This window comes from Knufia obscura, assembly GCF_036327395.1.
Source record: "Knufia obscura strain CCFEE 5817 isolate CBS 148926 chromosome Unknown scaffold_5, whole genome shotgun sequence".
NCBI classification, from domain to species: Eukaryota; Fungi; Ascomycota; class Eurotiomycetes; order Chaetothyriales; family Trichomeriaceae; genus Knufia; species Knufia obscura.
In genome coordinates, this window is record NW_027042691.1 from 142,412 (window position 1) to 159,035 (window position 16,624).

General features: G+C 46.9%; 8 protein-coding genes across 8 annotated transcripts; 4 read left to right on the forward strand and 4 right to left on the reverse strand.

Moving 5' to 3' along the window:
* Positions 1–187: 187 nt before the first annotated feature.
* PMZ80_004853 (uncharacterized protein) lies at positions 188–1,122 on the forward strand (the record flags this gene model as incomplete). Its single annotated transcript, XM_064873276.1, has 4 exons — positions 188–338; positions 387–860; positions 908–945; positions 991–1,122. 4 exons carry the CDS (start codon positions 188–190, stop codon positions 1,120–1,122), a joined length of 795 nt encoding a protein of 264 aa, XP_064730380.1.
* Positions 1,123–2,506: 1,384 nt separating this feature from the next.
* PMZ80_004854 (uncharacterized protein) lies at positions 2,507–4,396 on the forward strand (the record flags this gene model as incomplete). The annotated part of the gene is made up of 1 exon (XM_064873277.1): positions 2,507–4,396. The coding sequence occupies one exon, from the start codon at positions 2,507–2,509 to the stop codon at positions 4,394–4,396; it is 1,890 nt and encodes a 629-aa protein (XP_064730381.1).
* A 291-nt stretch (positions 4,397–4,687) lies between these two features.
* Positions 4,688–5,458, forward strand: PMZ80_004855 (uncharacterized protein; the record flags this gene model as incomplete). Its single annotated transcript, XM_064873278.1, has 1 exon — positions 4,688–5,458. The coding sequence occupies one exon, from the start codon at positions 4,688–4,690 to the stop codon at positions 5,456–5,458; it is 771 nt and encodes a 256-aa protein (XP_064730382.1).
* Positions 5,459–6,294: 836 nt separating this feature from the next.
* SGD1 (suppressor of glycerol defect) lies at positions 6,295–8,862 on the reverse strand (the record flags this gene model as incomplete). The annotated part of the gene is made up of 1 exon (XM_064873279.1): positions 6,295–8,862. One exon carries the CDS (start codon positions 8,860–8,862, stop codon positions 6,295–6,297), a length of 2,568 nt encoding a protein of 855 aa, XP_064730383.1.
* Positions 8,863–9,209: 347 nt separating this feature from the next.
* PMZ80_004857 (uncharacterized protein) lies at positions 9,210–9,666 on the forward strand (the record flags this gene model as incomplete). Its single annotated transcript, XM_064873280.1, has 2 exons — positions 9,210–9,239; positions 9,289–9,666. The coding sequence occupies 2 exons, from the start codon at positions 9,210–9,212 to the stop codon at positions 9,664–9,666; spliced, it is 408 nt and encodes a 135-aa protein (XP_064730384.1).
* A 204-nt stretch (positions 9,667–9,870) lies between these two features.
* Positions 9,871–10,649, reverse strand: PMZ80_004858 (uncharacterized protein; the record flags this gene model as incomplete). The annotated part of the gene is made up of 3 exons (XM_064873281.1): positions 9,871–10,394; positions 10,447–10,557; positions 10,607–10,649. The coding sequence occupies 3 exons, from the start codon at positions 10,647–10,649 to the stop codon at positions 9,871–9,873; spliced, it is 678 nt and encodes a 225-aa protein (XP_064730385.1).
* Positions 10,650–10,980: 331 nt separating this feature from the next.
* Positions 10,981–11,697, reverse strand: PMZ80_004859 (uncharacterized protein; the record flags this gene model as incomplete). Its single annotated transcript, XM_064873282.1, has 3 exons — positions 10,981–11,435; positions 11,496–11,609; positions 11,658–11,697. 3 exons carry the CDS (start codon positions 11,695–11,697, stop codon positions 10,981–10,983), a joined length of 609 nt encoding a protein of 202 aa, XP_064730386.1.
* Positions 11,698–12,182: 485 nt separating this feature from the next.
* Positions 12,183–12,859, reverse strand: PMZ80_004860 (uncharacterized protein; the record flags this gene model as incomplete). The annotated part of the gene is made up of 3 exons (XM_064873283.1): positions 12,183–12,544; positions 12,636–12,758; positions 12,826–12,859. 3 exons carry the CDS (start codon positions 12,857–12,859, stop codon positions 12,183–12,185), a joined length of 519 nt encoding a protein of 172 aa, XP_064730387.1.
* Positions 12,860–16,624: the final 3,765 nt, after the last annotated feature.

Genomic DNA, 16,624 nt, shown 5'->3' on the forward strand with positions numbered 1-16,624 from the left:
CGTCACTCCGAGGCAATCCTTCGAGAAGAGCTCACCTTAACACAATCGCAACCGAACCAGGATGACAGAACACTTCCTTTCATGGACGTCCTCCCGGAAGAAGAAACTCAGATCGCTGGTCTATAAAGCGTGCTCTTAGAAGTGGCTATATGGTTCATTGTTGCTCAAATGCAGCGGAATCAGCACAATGCTGTCGACGCTGAAGAAGGAAGCGCTTGTCTGTTATGGCTTCGTGAGAAGAGATCTTGGTACCGGTCTGCTTCCCGTGCCCACGTTCACGATCGCGTCGTTGCTGTATAGATCGGCACCACGCGACGAGATCGTCGTCCAGACTGCTCGTAGGTAATTGCCTGAACTTAAATGAAGACTGGGCTAACGGCAGGCAGTGGCCTTCATATATGGCTATCTCTATCTGTATACCTTTGTGGTAGCAAATCAGATAGATGGTGTCAAAGAAGATAAAATCAATAAGCCCGACCGGCCGATTGCGTCCGGGTTGACTTCTTTGGATGCAGCCAAGCTCCGCTGGGTAGTCTTGACCATCGTATATTTGGCATATTCATACCTGCTCGGCGTTGAGAAGTGGACAGTTTTGTGGATATTGACCACGACCGCGCACAACTTCCTCGGCTTCTCCAACTTCGGTCCTACAAAGGACGGATGCATGGGCGCTGGATGTATTGCACAACGCATGGCAGCTTGGACCATCGGAGGTGCGTCGGCTGAAATGGGTTGGGGATGGGTGAAGTACATCACCTTGTATATGTGCTGGCCAATTCCTCTTCAAGACTTGCGAGATGTGCCGGGAGATAAAGCTCAAGGTCGGAGGACTACTCCGATACTCATGGGAGACCTGCCAGGTAAGGTTTTCAATGTCCGTTCAAGAGGGAGTATTAACTGGGATTAGCCCGAATTTACATCTCAGCTGGTGTTCTCGTATCGCAGGTATGTTTTTGGCCGAAGGGTGTTAGACGTACTAACAGGGGTCAGTACCTACTCATCAAAGAGCGCATCTTCGAGTATCGACAAGACCGTTCGACTGTCGTCCCTTGCAGCAGTGTTGGGGCTCATGAGTGCTGCAGTAGTGTTCAGATTGTTCGCATACCGAACAATCAGAGATGATAGGTTTTCGTACTGGCTGTACACAGTGATATATGTGTTTCAACCAGTCTCGGCATGCATCGCTTTGAGGCCTTAACATCTCCACGGATGTGGGGGACGCCGTTACGGTGACAGACCTGAGCTTTCTATGTTGTCAGTACGTCTCGAGCTGGAGTATCAAGGTCGTGGGTCCACTCGATGCTCTCTCTGTAAGAATTAATGCGCTGGCCAGACAGGAGGTACAACAGGTAGAAAAGTGTCGCTGAATCTCGGATTGATCTGGGTTGTGGGATCAGTATTCCGCCCGCAGTCAAGCTTTGGATAGGAGATTGGGGTGCTCCCGGTGGACATCCCATCAGCGAAGCGGACAATAGGTCCAGAGCCCATGAATCGATCCTCGATCAGCGACATGATCTCGAACGTCCTATTCTGACCATCAAAATGTAAATACCGACGAGAAGTAGGATCGTCGTACCGCAAAGGACCGCAGATGTGGACGAAAATAAACAGCAAGTCAGGCGAAATTGCTTAATCTTAGCCCAAGTTTGGCCCTTTCACTTCGTACCATAGCCGTCTTGCTTCCAGGGAAGTTGCTATCGCAGTCGTTCTTATGGCGTTGTCTGAAGTCGTGGGTGCCGTAACTTTTGTCCTCGATGACCCCCAACAGTGAGACGTGATGCATCAGCTCTAAGCTGCTTGCCTCGCTTCGAATTCTGAACCGTCTGCGCAAAGAGCTGCGGCGCGCTGGTTTGCGCTACCTGTCGCCTTATCATGACATCTGCGTCCACTATTCACAGCGATGACCAGACCGGGATTAATTCTGCGAACAAGCTGACCGATTGAAACAGTGCAGGGCATGCTCAGACACTAAGCAAGATGATTGACCGAACCCTAGACCTAACAACGTAGTTGCGTCTGCCTCGATGAGAGGGACGAAGTTGTACAGGCTATTTGGACATAGTATCTTGGTTGTTCCATCGAAGGATTGTCTACATACAGTAGTACACACGTTCTACCCGTCGGTCCTACAAGCATAGAAGAGCCGAGATGCTTGAAACCGCAACCAATGGGAGAGGTTTGCCTGGTCTCCGAAACGATCTACCGTTCGTCTGTACCCGCGGTTGTACGGTAATTTTGACATGAGCGGCACCACTCCCGCCTACGGCATCATCAGGCTTCGCAAAGCGCGGACGAAGTGACTACTGAACACTCGCGAACGAAAGAGAAGATGGCAAATCAGCATAAATAGTCGTATGGTAGCAATGATGCAAGAGCTTGGAAGATATCACAGTATTACGAACACCCGTTGGCGTCCCTCATAGACTCTCGAGACTTATCGCGAACACTTAGAACGACCAAATAGCCAAAATAACAACAAGAAGGTTACAGCAGTATGAGTGACACCATGGCGGAAGAATCCGTCGACGTGCTCATCTGTGGCTCGGGTAGTGCTGGTCTTGCTTGTGCTCTTTGGCTGGCTATTTACAACCACAGATTCGGTGGAACACCTGATGCGCAAGCCAATGGTGCGCCCAAACATACAACTTCCCGGCCCATCACATACCGCATACTCGACTCCCGAGACGGTCCATTACAAGTTGGTCAAGCAGACGGTGTACAGTGCCGTACGGTCGAAATATATGAATCATTCGGGCTGGACCATATATTGAAGAATGAGGGTTACTGGGTCAATGAGGTCTCGTTTTGGGCTGTAGACCAATCTGAACCGGCTGCAAATGGCGTCACATCAGAAAAGCAAAACAGGAAGAAGATTGTCCGCACTGGAAGAGCTGCCGATGTGCAGCCAAACCTTAGTCATCAGCCACATCTGATCCTCAACCAGGCTCGGATAAATGGCCTGATGCTTGAGAAAATGAAAGCGCTGAGCGGACAAGATGTGGACTATGGATGGAAAGTAGCTGGCGTCGAGGTCAATAAAGACGGCAATGAGCTTCACCCAGTCACTGTGACTGCGGAGAAGCAGGGCAACAAGAAAAGCGTCAAAGCCAAGTACGTTCTAGGAGGCGATGGCGCTCATTCTCAGGTCCGGCGCTCCTTGCAGATTCCCATGGAAGGCGACAGCAGCAACGCAGTATGGGGTGTTATGGATGTCTTTCCTCGCACCAACTTTCCAGATTTTCGCAAAAAGTGCACTATTCATTCTGAGGTAGGTACTTTGATCATAATACCTCGCGAAGGCGACACGATGATACGCATGTACTTTGAGCTGCCGCATGGGACGGACCCAAAGAGTGTCAAGCTTGAAGACCTTCAGGAAAAAGCAAAGGAGATCTTCTGGCCATACAGCATGGACTTCTGTGCTACGAAATGGTGGTCGGCATACTCGATTGGTCAGAGAGTGGCCAAGTCTATGGTGGATGAAAGTGGTCACATCTTCCTAGCGGGTGATGCTTGCCACACGCATAGCCCAAAGGCTGGACAGGGCATGAACGCGAGCTTGCAGGATGGGTACAACATTGGTTGGAAGCTGGGCGCGCTGTTTATGGGCCAAGCAGATGAAAGCATTCTGCAAACTTACATTCAAGAAAGACATCAGTATGCTCAACAGCTCATCGACTTCGACCGATACTGGGCGAAGCTGTTCTCCTCTGAGCCAAAAGAAGACGGGAAGAAGCCCACTCCAGAGGAGTTCAACCAGGCTTTCGTCCAAGGGGGCATCTTCACCGCTGGCATGGCGGCCAACTATCAAGACTCGGATCTCGTTGCCAGAAGCATTTCAAACCAAGATTTGGCAAAGAAGGTCATTATCGGCGAGAGAATGCTAAGTGCACAAGTCGTCCGAATGAGCGACTCGAAGCCGTTCCCACTTCTGAAGCTGTTGCAATCTGATGGAAGATGGCGCATCCTCGTCTTCGCGGGTGGTGTCGACGACGAAGAGACTTTGCCAATACTAGACCAGCTTGGCGAAGACCTGATGTCTGAGAAAGGTCTGCTGAAAAGGTTCACTCCTGCTGGGATGGCAACCGACTCGATCTTTGAAACGTTAGTCGTGCTCCGTGGCGACAGAAAAGCCATCGAGTTTGATCAAATCCATGGTACTTTCAAGCCGAAGCTGCATGACATGCCAATCACGAATCTTCACAAGATCTTCTTCGATGATGAGAGTTGGAACTGGGGTCACGGTCATGTCTACGAAACTTTGGGCATCCATCCACAACGTGGCTGCATTGTCGTTGCTCGGCCGGATCAGTACGTGTCGGCAGTCGTACGTCTGGACGATATGCATGAGCTTTCGGACTGGTTTGCAAAGTTCATGCAGCCTGCAAACAAGTGATTTTCATGTTCCTGGAGACACGAGCCCATCGGTTTTGCTTGCAACTACAAAGAGTTACGGGCGCACTCAAATTGCATCGGCACCTTCCAGGTCTGGGAGCGTGGAATTCCCCCGCACTTGCAAGGATTCGGTAAGTTCCACTGCGGCTGGACTGCGCCTGGGGTACTCCGAAAGAACAAGTCGGAGCTACAGATAAGTACACAAATACACCGAGTTGTTCTTGTCAAGCATTGTTGCTTTTCTCGAACACATACGTCCACAGACTTCAATCTCCAGGAGAAAACCGTCAACATGGCAACCAAAGTCGCTCTCGTCACCGCCTCCTCCGCCGGCCTCGGCGCAGCCTGCGTCAGAGCTCTCTCACCAAACTTCCGCGTCGTAGTAAACTACTACTCCCGGCCCGAGAAAGCAGACGCCCTAATCAAAGACGCCGAAGCAATCCAACCCACATACTCCTCGTCCTCCTCATCCTCACCACGTTTCGCCTCAATCCAAGCAGACCTCTCCCAGCGCTCCGAGATCCAACGGCTCGTCAAAGAAACAGTGGAAAAGATGGGCAGGTTAGACGTTGTAGTCAGCAATCAGGGCTGGACTCGTGTCACAAACTTCTTCGACATCGATGACCAGGTGGTAGAGGACGACTGGGATAGATGCTTCAACCTCAATGTTAAGAGTCACTTGTGGCTGTTATATGCCGCTAAACCACATCTCGAGGCGTCGGAGGGCGGCGGGTCGTTTGTCACCGTTGCGTCGTTGGCTGGTGTGCGGCCTAGTGGGAGTAGTTTGCCGTATGCTGTGACGAAGGCGGCGCAGATACATCTTATGAAGGGGCTTGCGACGATCTGTGGACCAAAGATAAGATGTAACAGCGTCAGCCCTGGTCTCATGATGACGGAGTGGGGCCAGAAGTTCCCTGAAAACAAGGTAAAGGCTACGACTGAGAAGGCAGTTGGGAAGAGCCTTGCTACAGTTGAGGATGTTGCCGAGCAGGTGAAGACACTGGTGATGGGTAAGAGCATGACAGGGCAGAACGTTGTGATGGACTGCGGGATTGCGATATGACGTGTGAGCAATGCCCAGACGTTGGATGACTTGTGTTCCAAAGTATTGTGGTGCATCCAGGGGTGTTAAGGTAGTGGTGGAGTGGGGAAACGTGCAATCTAAATGAAGACAACCCGGTGTCCTTTCTGACACCGTCACTATATTTCGATATATCGACACCTGCACATGTACATGTGCGCAACAGGATCCCTGCTGCGTTCCTAAACGTGCATCCTCTTCTCGTCACTGTAACGTCAGTCAATCCGTTACCGAGCAACTTGCTCGATGCCGCTTCATGGGGCCCCCCTCATACATCTACATAGCGACACAATAGCGCTGTTGTTCACCTGAATGATCGCTACTATACTCATTACATGCCTCACAGTTGTTCCGGAAATCTTATAAAGATGTCCGGGCGATGGATGTTTGGCGCGGATGTAGAGCCCTCGAAGGAGATAACAAGACCCCGAAAATCACGTGATTCAATTCGCGCAGGCTGCTCGTGCATATATTATGTCTATCTCCTCGCCCTGATGACTCATTCTGACTGCGCAACTCACCACCCAATCACTATCCATGACGATGGCGTCGCCATAAAAGTCAGCGAACCAACCCGCCGGGACTCGTCAGTGGCACCAGGCCTTCGTGCTGGTCGAGTCGGATCGGACCTGGGACAAATGAGGTTGGAGTGAAGGTAGTGTGATGTTAAAGTGCTTGTGAGCAGATACGATTCGGAACAAAGATTGAACATAGGATGGGGAGCACATTCAACAAGCTGGCAAAAGACAGCAAACAACGAGAGCTCATAGTAGTGGCTTGAGTGCCTGCACAACAAATGGGTATCATATCATAACACATCATTCCCCTTCCATGTCATCACCGTCCCTTTCCAGCGCCGCCAAAGCCGCAACCGCCATCTTGACACCCTTCTTCACCTTCTCCCTCTCCTTCTTTCCAGCAACAAGGTCGCTCCCTCTGACGACCTTCCTCAAGAAGAATCCCACAGCTTTCGCTTGCCTTGCCTCAACGCCAGAAAACAACTCCACGGCCTTGTGCTCGGCGACTTTGTCCTTGCTGTCGGTCAACAATGCAACAAACAACACCTCCAGAAACAAAGTCGCATTCTCCCCCGTGAACCCAATATTCAGTGTCTTCAGCACATCGAGTTTTAAGCAGCCACGAGACACGAGGTAAGCGTACATCCTCGCCACATTCGCGATCTCAGATGCAGATACATCGTCACCCCTTGAAACCATCTCATCGTCATCGTCCTCATCCTCGTCTTGTCTTTCCCCAATAACCCCAAAGAACTTCCACAGTGCAATCCCAAAACTCATCTTATACCTCCTCTCCCTCAGCAACGACTTACTCAGCACACCGTAGTACGGGTTATATGTCTGCTCCGCCCTCACAGCACGGAGTATTACAGGTGCAATCTCGAGTTCTTGTTTACGTGTGAGACGGAGCTTTGAGATGCGCGCGAGGGCGTCGGTGGGATCTTCGGCGGAGGTGAGGGCTGTGAAGATTGCGCGGTGGATTGGGGTTGGGAGGTGGAGAGTTGTGAAGAGGGAGGGGTAGTCTATGGAGAGGTCGGTAGGGTCGTTGGGTGGTGGTTTGTTGGGGGTGGTGGATGTGATCGTGGTTGGATTTGATGATGGCTGAGGTTGGACGGCTTGCTGATGATGTTGGCCGTTGCCTTTCCAGGAAGCGCCAACGAGCCACCACTTCCCCTTTTTATCGCTGTTGAGGATATCGGAGCGGGTGATCCCTAGTGGTTCCGTGGCGCGAAGTTGGCGGGTGTTCAGGGTCCCTAGCGCCTTCCTCATGCGCGTAAGATGCTCGCCTGTTGCGCCTGCTGCATTTGTTGCTTGCCGGATTTTGTTGTTTTTGAGGTCGGTGATTGTGTCCATCATTACGCGGGTACGGATGTTTATGGGTTGGTCGTTGGAAGTCATACGTGCTGTGACTTCGTTCATCATTTGGACTATTCCCTTTAGGGCCGTTGGGTCGTCGGAGCGGAGTTGGGGACCGCAATCGCGCATTGTTCGGAGGAGGAGCTCGGCGCTGTGCTCGCTGAAGGAGGAGAGGAGGAGACGGATGTGGTCGTACACTAGGGAGGAGGTGACGACGCCGAATGTGAAGAGGTTGGCGAGGAGGGATGTGAGGTTTAGACTTTCTTTGCCGGTAACGGCGGGATTGGTGTGGAATCGATCGAATGTCTCTACGAGCTTGCTGATTATCTCGGCGCCAAAGTCTGGACCGAGGATCTTGTAAAGGGCTGTTATGAATGCGGCGTGGAGGATGATGAAGGTGTTTTGGAGGGCTGATGTGTCACTGAAGGATGTGAGGAGTAGGTCGATTAGGACTGTGTTGACGTCCTGTCGTGGATTGGTCTGGTAGAGCTTGTCGAATTCGTCGACTATGGAGATTATGTTTGCTTCGGAGAGCTTGTTGAGAGAACCTTGGGCCTGTCGACGGAGCTTCTCGAGCTTTGCTGTGTCTGTTTCAGGAGGCTTTCGTCTAGATGGCGGAATGTATTTCTCTGTAGATGTGCCATTGACTGGTGCTGGTGCAATGTATGGATTCTCTCGTGTCTTTTTCTTGGCGGGCTCTGATCTCGCAGACGATGTGTCGCTCCCAGCCTCCTCCTCGAATCCTTCAAAAGAGTCACCTCCATCTTCCGGATCGTCAACTTCAGATGCTGATACCCCGTCCATATCGACCTCTTCAGCCTCTTCTTCGGGCCCCTGGACCTTCCGTCTCTTTTGCTCCAGCCAGTCTCTTCCCTCTCTTTTCCGCTTCTTGGAATCAACAACATCGTCCAATTCGCCGAGTATATCATCATATCCGTCATCGAAGACTTGTTTCTTCTGCTTACTCTTCATGCCCAGCTTCTTCTCCAGGGCTAGAATCTCTTCATCTTCCTCGGCCTGCTTATCCTTAAACGTCCTTGAGCCTGCATCTAGCACAATCTCGGGCGAGTACTCACGAGAGCCGCGGGATAGAGAATCCGAATCATCGTCCAGAGAGGGAGCAGGTGAGGGCGATGCTGACGGTGTTGGGCTTCTTTGGGTAGGCACTCGCTTCTCAAACTTCTTCATTGACACAGGTTGCTGCAAGAACTCTGGCTCTTCTAGGTCCTCCAGATCGTCTTCACCGAAGCTCTCCTCCTCATCGTCACTTATCTCGGCCTCAATATCCTGTTGTGCAACGACGGTAGCCTTCTTGTAGCCATGGTGCAGTCCTGGCTTCGCGGGTCGGTCTTGCCTTGGTGGGGCTTGAGGCCTCCTCCTATCCTCCTGCCTCTTCTGCTTACGGTCCGAGATCTGCGTTCTCTGCCTTTTGTTGTTTTGCGGCAGTCCTAATTTCTGCTGTAAAGCGAGCGGCAGCTGCGGTCCTTTCCGCTGAGACTTTGGTCGCGACATATCCAACCGAACAAGTTGGCTTTTTGAGGGCTCACAGCTAGATCATCATGACACTTTTCCGATTCAAACTCGTCCCATTATCTCGCAAGATTGGCAGTCACGATACAGTTTGTGCTTGGGGCTAACAGAGCGCAACGCCCGGAGTCCAGAAATTCTTTGATTCTCGCGGTCGGAGATTGCGGCTTTTAGATCTGGAGCTTATCTGATCTGCTAGCGTCCTTGTCTAAAGTCCCACACACTACCGCAAAAGACGCCCGCACTGCGTGTGGTTGTTCTGTTACGGAGAGTATCGCGCGTAGGTAGGATTCCCATTTTACCACCAACCATACTTCTAGACGCTACACACTATGCCTCAAGAGCGGCTGGGCAATGATGAGGTCAGTAAGCTATGAACAGTGGTTAAGATCTATACTAACGCTAATACAGTTTCTCACATCTCTAGGAACGTTACTCTCATCAACCTCGACCTCAGGTCATGGCTCCGTCTTCCTGACACAGAAGCCTATGCCAGCTTCGGACGAGTCCACGCCTTCGTCCCAAGTTCTCATTCGTGCCACCAACGGTGCGAGCTCATCTAAACCAAAAACTAGACCAAATGCCAAAGTCTCCAAGACACAAAAGCATACACCCAAGCAAAAGATCAAACTAGCTACCGTTGTGGAGACTTCTGATCTCGAAAGCTTCTACACCAAATATGCCGACGTCTGTAAGAAGGGTATGGAAGGCTTGAGGAAGCGAGACAAGAAGAAGGCCAAGGAGAAGGCCAAAGCTGCGAAGAAGAAGGGAAAGGGAAATGCCGCTTGATGAGAACTTTGAAGAGGGCCGTCAGCCCAACATTGATCTCATTTTGTTGTACAATCGACGAAAGCAATGGCGTTAACGCTGGCAATCTCGTAATGGACGGGCATACAGCCACGATGCAACAACCAAATACAGCATTTGAAGGGAGCTACTGCTGGAAGTGTTTCCGGCAGCTTACCAGCCACTATCACGACTTTCGTGGCAACCTCACAAGATGACCAATGGCCTTTCTACAATCCTTTCCTGAAGCAGATCGTCATCGTCGTCTGCAGGAGGAAGGCCCGCCAAGTCCCACCATCCTAGATCTCTAGCGATGCTGAACTCCGGCTGGCTCTTCACATACTCATCGGAGCATTCTTTCAGTCGAATAAGAGCTCTCCGTGTTCTTCGTTTCTCGGCTTCAGCTTCAGCCGACAACCATTTGTGGACAAGCTCAAGCAGAACCCTGAAGATGCGATGAGACACTACCTGCCCTTGGAATCTGCGTAGGATGCGGTGGGATGACGTGCGAATCTCCTGCAGAATATCTCTGGGTGAGTTGACATTCATCTCCACAAGCATCTCATCAATTCGTTGCGCAGTGGCTGCTTCTTGCTCATTCTGTAACTCGTCGAACTCTTCCTCGTGTCGACGTATCAAACGTGGAACCACGTCGCTGCAGACGACTGGCGATCTCTGGACAAAAAGCAGGGTCTGAATCCAGATATAGTTACGCTCATCTGTTCCAGGTGCTTGATAGGTCAGCTATGTCAGGTTTCACGCTGGAGACCGCTATCCACTTACATTCTGTGAGTAATCTAGCAAAAGCCTGATGCAGGTGTTTCCAGGCCGTCTCCGTTTCCTCATCCATGTAATTCTCGGTACATTCTCGCATGAGCCTGGCAGAAAGCAATTCTGATCCGAGTCAATACGCAGTCCGCCACTGCCCATAGGTACGGCATACCTTGAGCTGCTGTGAGAACCAAAGTATCAACTGTTGATCCCATGTTACCACGAAAGTATGCGATGGAGTAAGAAAGATAGCAGACAGCGCGCAAGGAACCGCCCACCTACCTGTAATACACCGGCACACAATGCTTGACTATCTATACGTTTGCCAGCAAACCATCAGGCAGCTATACAGCACTGGCCCTATTACAACACTGCCTAATGTGCGCGACAATGGCCCCAGAATCCAAACACGATGGCCTGAACAAGACGTCAAGCAAATTCAAAGATGCTTTTCTCGAAAGCTCTATATGGCACGTGGCGGAAGCTTTCGTTGGGACTTGGAAGTATTCAGGAGGTTCCAGTCACCAGCAGCTTCTATATTCGCGATCAAACTTGCTGGACCCAGTCCCACATCGGAGCCTTCTCCATCATCCCAGGCCACTCTGTCCGAACATGTTCCTCGGCGAAACCACTCGACAATATCAAATCCTTCCAGCCAGTCTCACATTCCTCCCCTTTCACCGCGTTCAGCCACTTATGAATCTTCTCGAGGAGGATACCATGAGCGCGGTAAATCATCAACTTCTGCCGCGTTGACGCTAGATCCTCGTCAACTTGCTCATAGTTCGACACGACGGCTCTGATGTCGTCCACGCGTTCATTGGACAAGACCGTTTGTTTCCAGCGTGCATGAGCCTCGTCATACTCTCTCTCTAGCCCATCTACCACAATACTATGCTCATACCGACTCGACGCGATCATCTGTCTCATAAAAACAGGTAAATTCCGGCACAGGCGCAGAAAGTTGACCCAAAGAGACTTGCGCCGTTCCTCTGCGTAACCTTTGCATCGTTAGCATATATGGTTCTCATCGATGGTACATCGGTTGGTGGACAACTTACCAGCATCGAGGCTCTCATCTACCGCATTCCTAAAGACCTCAACAAGGCGCTTGTGGTTTGGGTTTTCGATGTCCACAGCCTCTGCGTGTTTGAAGACTCTCGTCGGTACTAGGGCTATGTCTTGTCAGCTCATGTGACGATTGCTAGGTGGTATATGCTTACCCCTGGCGCTTCCCAGGATATCTGAAGTTTGAGCAGACATGAACTTGTGCTCTGTGAACCTTTACTGAACGACCAGACAGTCTGTGAAGGACGAACCTCATGACCATTGATACAGCCAAAGATATACCTGGAGCGACAGTGCTTGCGCTTCGCAGCAAAGCTTGCGAGGCCGTGGGAAACAACACATCTTCTTCTAGATCTCGCAATCGAGCAACTGGAACATCTGCAGACCGACCGCCTGCAGAAGGCGAGACATCCGATTCAGCTGCGACAACGTCTCGATCAAGCCAGAGGTGAGGTCAAGGGAAGGAGCTTGCTCAAGCACGATGTTCCTGGTGAAGTTCGGAACTCAGCCTAGCGTTCGATCACGGCTTCGGCATCAGTAGCGCGACGAGGCTGTATAGCAGGAACAGGTACAGATACACATGCATTGTCTAGCACACAGGACCAACATCATCGCGCCCACCATTCACTCGACCAATGAATTCACACTTACTACCCATCACCAAACATCAACCCTCCCCTCTACAGCCCAAAACACATCTCCCTCCCCTCACTCCCACCAAACTCCAACCCCCCAACCAACACCTCCAAAACCTTCACCACCACACAACCAAACTCAAAATCCTTCGTCTCCTCCCTCACCCTCTCCACCGCCCTCTCACAACTCCCAACCCACCCATCCACAGTCCCTCCCTCTGCCAGCTGCCCAACCATGAACCGGCAGTACGTCTTATGCGCATCCATGAGACTCATCTCCCGTCGCTCGACGGACTCTTTCTGCCGAGATAATGCAGTGCGGAGGGCGCCGAGGGCTATGTCGGGGGTTTTGAAGAGGAGAGTTATGAAGGTTGGCCAGGCTGTTTGGCGGTCGGGGCTGGAGGGGCCTGGTTGGGTGGTGAGTATGTGTGTATATCGATCGATCGAGTGGGGAAAAGGGGCTAGAGAAGGGAGGAAGGAAAAGAGGTGCACGCTTACGCTTCGTGAGGGCTGCGGTGATGTACTCGAATTCTTGTTTGATGAGGCTGTGGTTAGATTGATTGTATGGGCCGTAGTATGGGGAAAGAGATGGACTGTTGAGGAGGTGATGCATGACGGTTTCTATGATGGTTGAGTGTCAGGTGCTCGGCATCTTTTTTCGATTTTGATGGGGACATAGAGTACTTACCTTTAGCAGCTGCTCGCATAGGGGGATCTGCCATGTTGAATTGAGTTGGGAGTACAAGATGTGGCTTGAACAGAAGCAAGTTGAGTGGAAGAGAAGAATCAGGAGCGTGTTCGTGCTGATATACATCGTCTGCTCTGTTTGCAGGCTCAGTGTTTGGTGTTTGCCGAATTGTCAACTAGGTGCCACGCATCTATAGATTTTTAAGCGTTAGAACAACCTTATCTAGAAATTAAAAGTAAACTTTAGGTTTTTATTTAATATTACTGCTTCGGATAGTTATTAATACCGTATAATCTAGTTATAGAATGCGTTTACCTACTCCTCGGCCGACTACGTATCCTTTCTAGATACTAACCGGATATACTTAGTGAATTTATAAGTTACTATAAGTAGCGTATTAAAACCGTTTACTACGGATAGGCTTATTACGAAATCTATACCTAATACCTAAAAGGGTTATTTTAGGATAGGTATAGGACGTATCCTATTATATAGTCGGTGATTTTTAGGTTTTAATACCTAATATTATAGATAGGATCTAATATACTTCGTAATTTAAGGTTTAAGACTATATATAAATATAGTTCGCTAAGCCTTTTTATATACCCGTTTAATACCGGTATAAGCGTTATTATTATACACTAGTTAGAAAACCTCCTTTTATAGTGTATCCGGAATATAGATACGATCTATCTCTCGCTTAGTATAATAGAGTAGGTTATTATTTCTTAATATAAACCCGTTTTCTTTCTACTCTATAGCTTCTAGGGTTATAGCTTTTAGGTCTTAAAGGCGTTTATAGTAGTTACCTAGGCTCTTATAATATAGTAATTCTTTACGAATTTTATTAAGTAAAGACTCTTATAGTTATATAATCGTAATACTCTATAAGGTTATTATATAGTATACCCCGTTCTTTTAGATTTACTTAAGTTACTATAGAACTCGTTTATAAGCTGCTTAATTATCTGGGTTCTCGTTTTTATTTATCTCTTCTTCGGTTTTTACTTAAAATAGCCTATTAGCGTTAGTATACTATCTACTAGGGTAATAAGTAATTTTTATTCTTAGTAAGAAAGTACTAAGGAATATTACCTACTCTATTAACCGCGCTAAGCGTCTCTTCTTTCTACTACCTTATAGGTACGAAACTAAAGCTATATAGTCTATAACTACCTCGAACGGATATTTATTAAAGAAATACGGAACCTTCCTTAACGTTTATACTAGCGCAGCTATTTTAAGCTTAGTTACCTAGTAATTCTTTTTCGTAGGTTATAGGGCGCGTAATAGGAAGTAGATAGGTACCTCTTTTTCGTTTTAGATTTAATAAATAGCTACGCTAAACCCGTATACTAATAACTCGTTAATATAAAGAATGAATCCTTTTGTGAAATCCGGGTATACTAGGATAGAAGCGTTAATTAGTCGGTTCTTAATAAGGTTTTATACTAGTTTTACACGTTTAATAAGTCGGTTACGTTCCTCTTTTAGGAGTTATTAGACTAGTTCTGTATTTTCGAGGGTATGCGTTTCGCTATACCGTTTCCGTAGCGAGCCTTTGCGTAGAGCTGTTCAATACTCTAAGGTTTTTAACTCGTTAATTAGTTTAACTAGGTATATATAATTATGTACGTATTTGCGATAGTACTTAAAGAATACTACTCCTACCTTAAGGTCCTTTAACGTGCTAGGGAACTTTATTTTCTTAATTACCTTAACCTTATCTTAGGCCGTTAATATACTTAGCCTAGAAACGTAGTATTCTAGAAGCTGAACGTTAAGAAACGCGAAATAGTATTTACTAAGAGATAAAGTTATATCTATACGTTTAAGAGTTCCTAATACCTACTTAAGGTGCTTAAGATAGTCTTTAATCGATCTAGAGAATATAATAATATTATCTACGTACACTAATACGAAACTCTAGAGGTATTACTTTATAAGGTCCTTTATCCGGTACTAGAAAAACCTAGGTATAATACCTAGACCTATAGTTAAGACGGTAAGAAACTCGTACCCGCGATATAGCGTAATAAACGCGGTTTTTATCTAGTTCTTACTTACTAAAGGTTGCTAAAAGAAGCCCTTTATAAGGTTAAGAGAGGTAAAAATCGTATTACCCCCTAACGCCTTAAGAATATCGTCCTATCTCGGTAAGGGATATGCGTTTAGATATAGCTTAAGATTTACTCGGCGTAGGTTAATAACTACTCGTAGTTTATTGTTCTTCTAAACTATAAACGCTAGCGATACTATAGCCGAATAACGACCTAGTAGTATAGATTTTATAAGACCTTATTCCCGTATTAGGTTAAGTATTTTATTAACCGCCTATTTATCTCGATAAGAGAGGTTAAAGGGTAGTTACTTTAATCCTTTTAAATTAGTCTCGTTTAGGAACGAGATTTCTATCTTAATACTATCGTTAAAGCGTTTAAGTTCCTTACGGAATAACTACTAATATTAGTTTATTATATCTAGTATCTATTACTTATATTCTAAACCCTAATAATTAAAGATATTGAGTTATACTTTATCTAGTTCCTCTTCTAGCTATAATTCGAATAGTTAAGGAATATTAAGTTAGTTATTAGTAGCTAAAACCTTATATATAGATAGTAATACCTTACCCTTACCCGGAGTAGAGGTAATTTCTTAATCTTAGTTCGTAAAGGCGGATACTAACTTAATGTCTTTATAAGATACTTAAGTATCTTATTATACTAGATTATACTATATTATATAACCTACTAGCTTATAGGTAGGTACCTTTATAGTCTACCTTTCTAGGTTCGATACTAGTATAGCTTTAGGTTAAGACGATATAAGGTAACGTAGAGCTTACTACTATATTCCTGATAGGAGATTATAGTTAGTAACGGGCTTAAATAAGTAGGATTCTCTAGGGACTATCCTCTTAGTTAAAATACTTAAGTTTTACTTCTAGCTAGGTTTTATAGTTACTAATTAAGTAGTAAATACCGGTATTTGCCTCCGTTACTAACTCTTACGTATAGGTTTTACCTCTATTGTCGGCGGTTATCGGCGGGTATTTTAATCGACTCGTTTTCGGCTTGGTAACTACGTCGCTAAGGTAATTAAGGCTGTTATAGTAGATATAGGTTCTGGTTTTACGTTACGTAGTAGTTGATATAGAATTAGATATTAAGTGCGTTCCTAAAACGTTACCTATTATACTAGGTTTATTTCTATATTATAAGCGAATAAAATATCGTTTATAACTACGATATTATAGGGTATCTTAGGAACGATATAGAACTCGCTTAAGATTTATATATAGCGGTTATTAGTTATAAGAAGGTTTAATTTTAAATATACCTAGTTACTAGTAACTATTCTACTAGATATAATCCCGCTAAGGTTAAGTATACCTTATACTATCTACCGGATCTGCGTTTCGAGGAAATACTTTTCTAAAACCTCGCGGGTAATATAGGATATACCGGATCCGATATCTATATATATAGTTAGGGGTTATTCGGTAATATTATTATAGTATAATATCTCTACTAGTTAGAAGTAATAAAATCTTATACCTACCTCTATAGAGAGAGGCTAGTTTATCTTCTCTAACTCTATATAATTATAAGTAGTATTATAAACTAGAAGGATACTCTTAATAAACGGCTCGGACTCTAAACCTATAGATAATACGGTATTTATATTAATAAATAGTAAATATATAACCTATTCGTAACCGTCCTAATAGTAAGTACTACGGTTACGTTTTATAGTACCTACACTTAGTTTTTTAGGTTATAATCTATATCCTTAT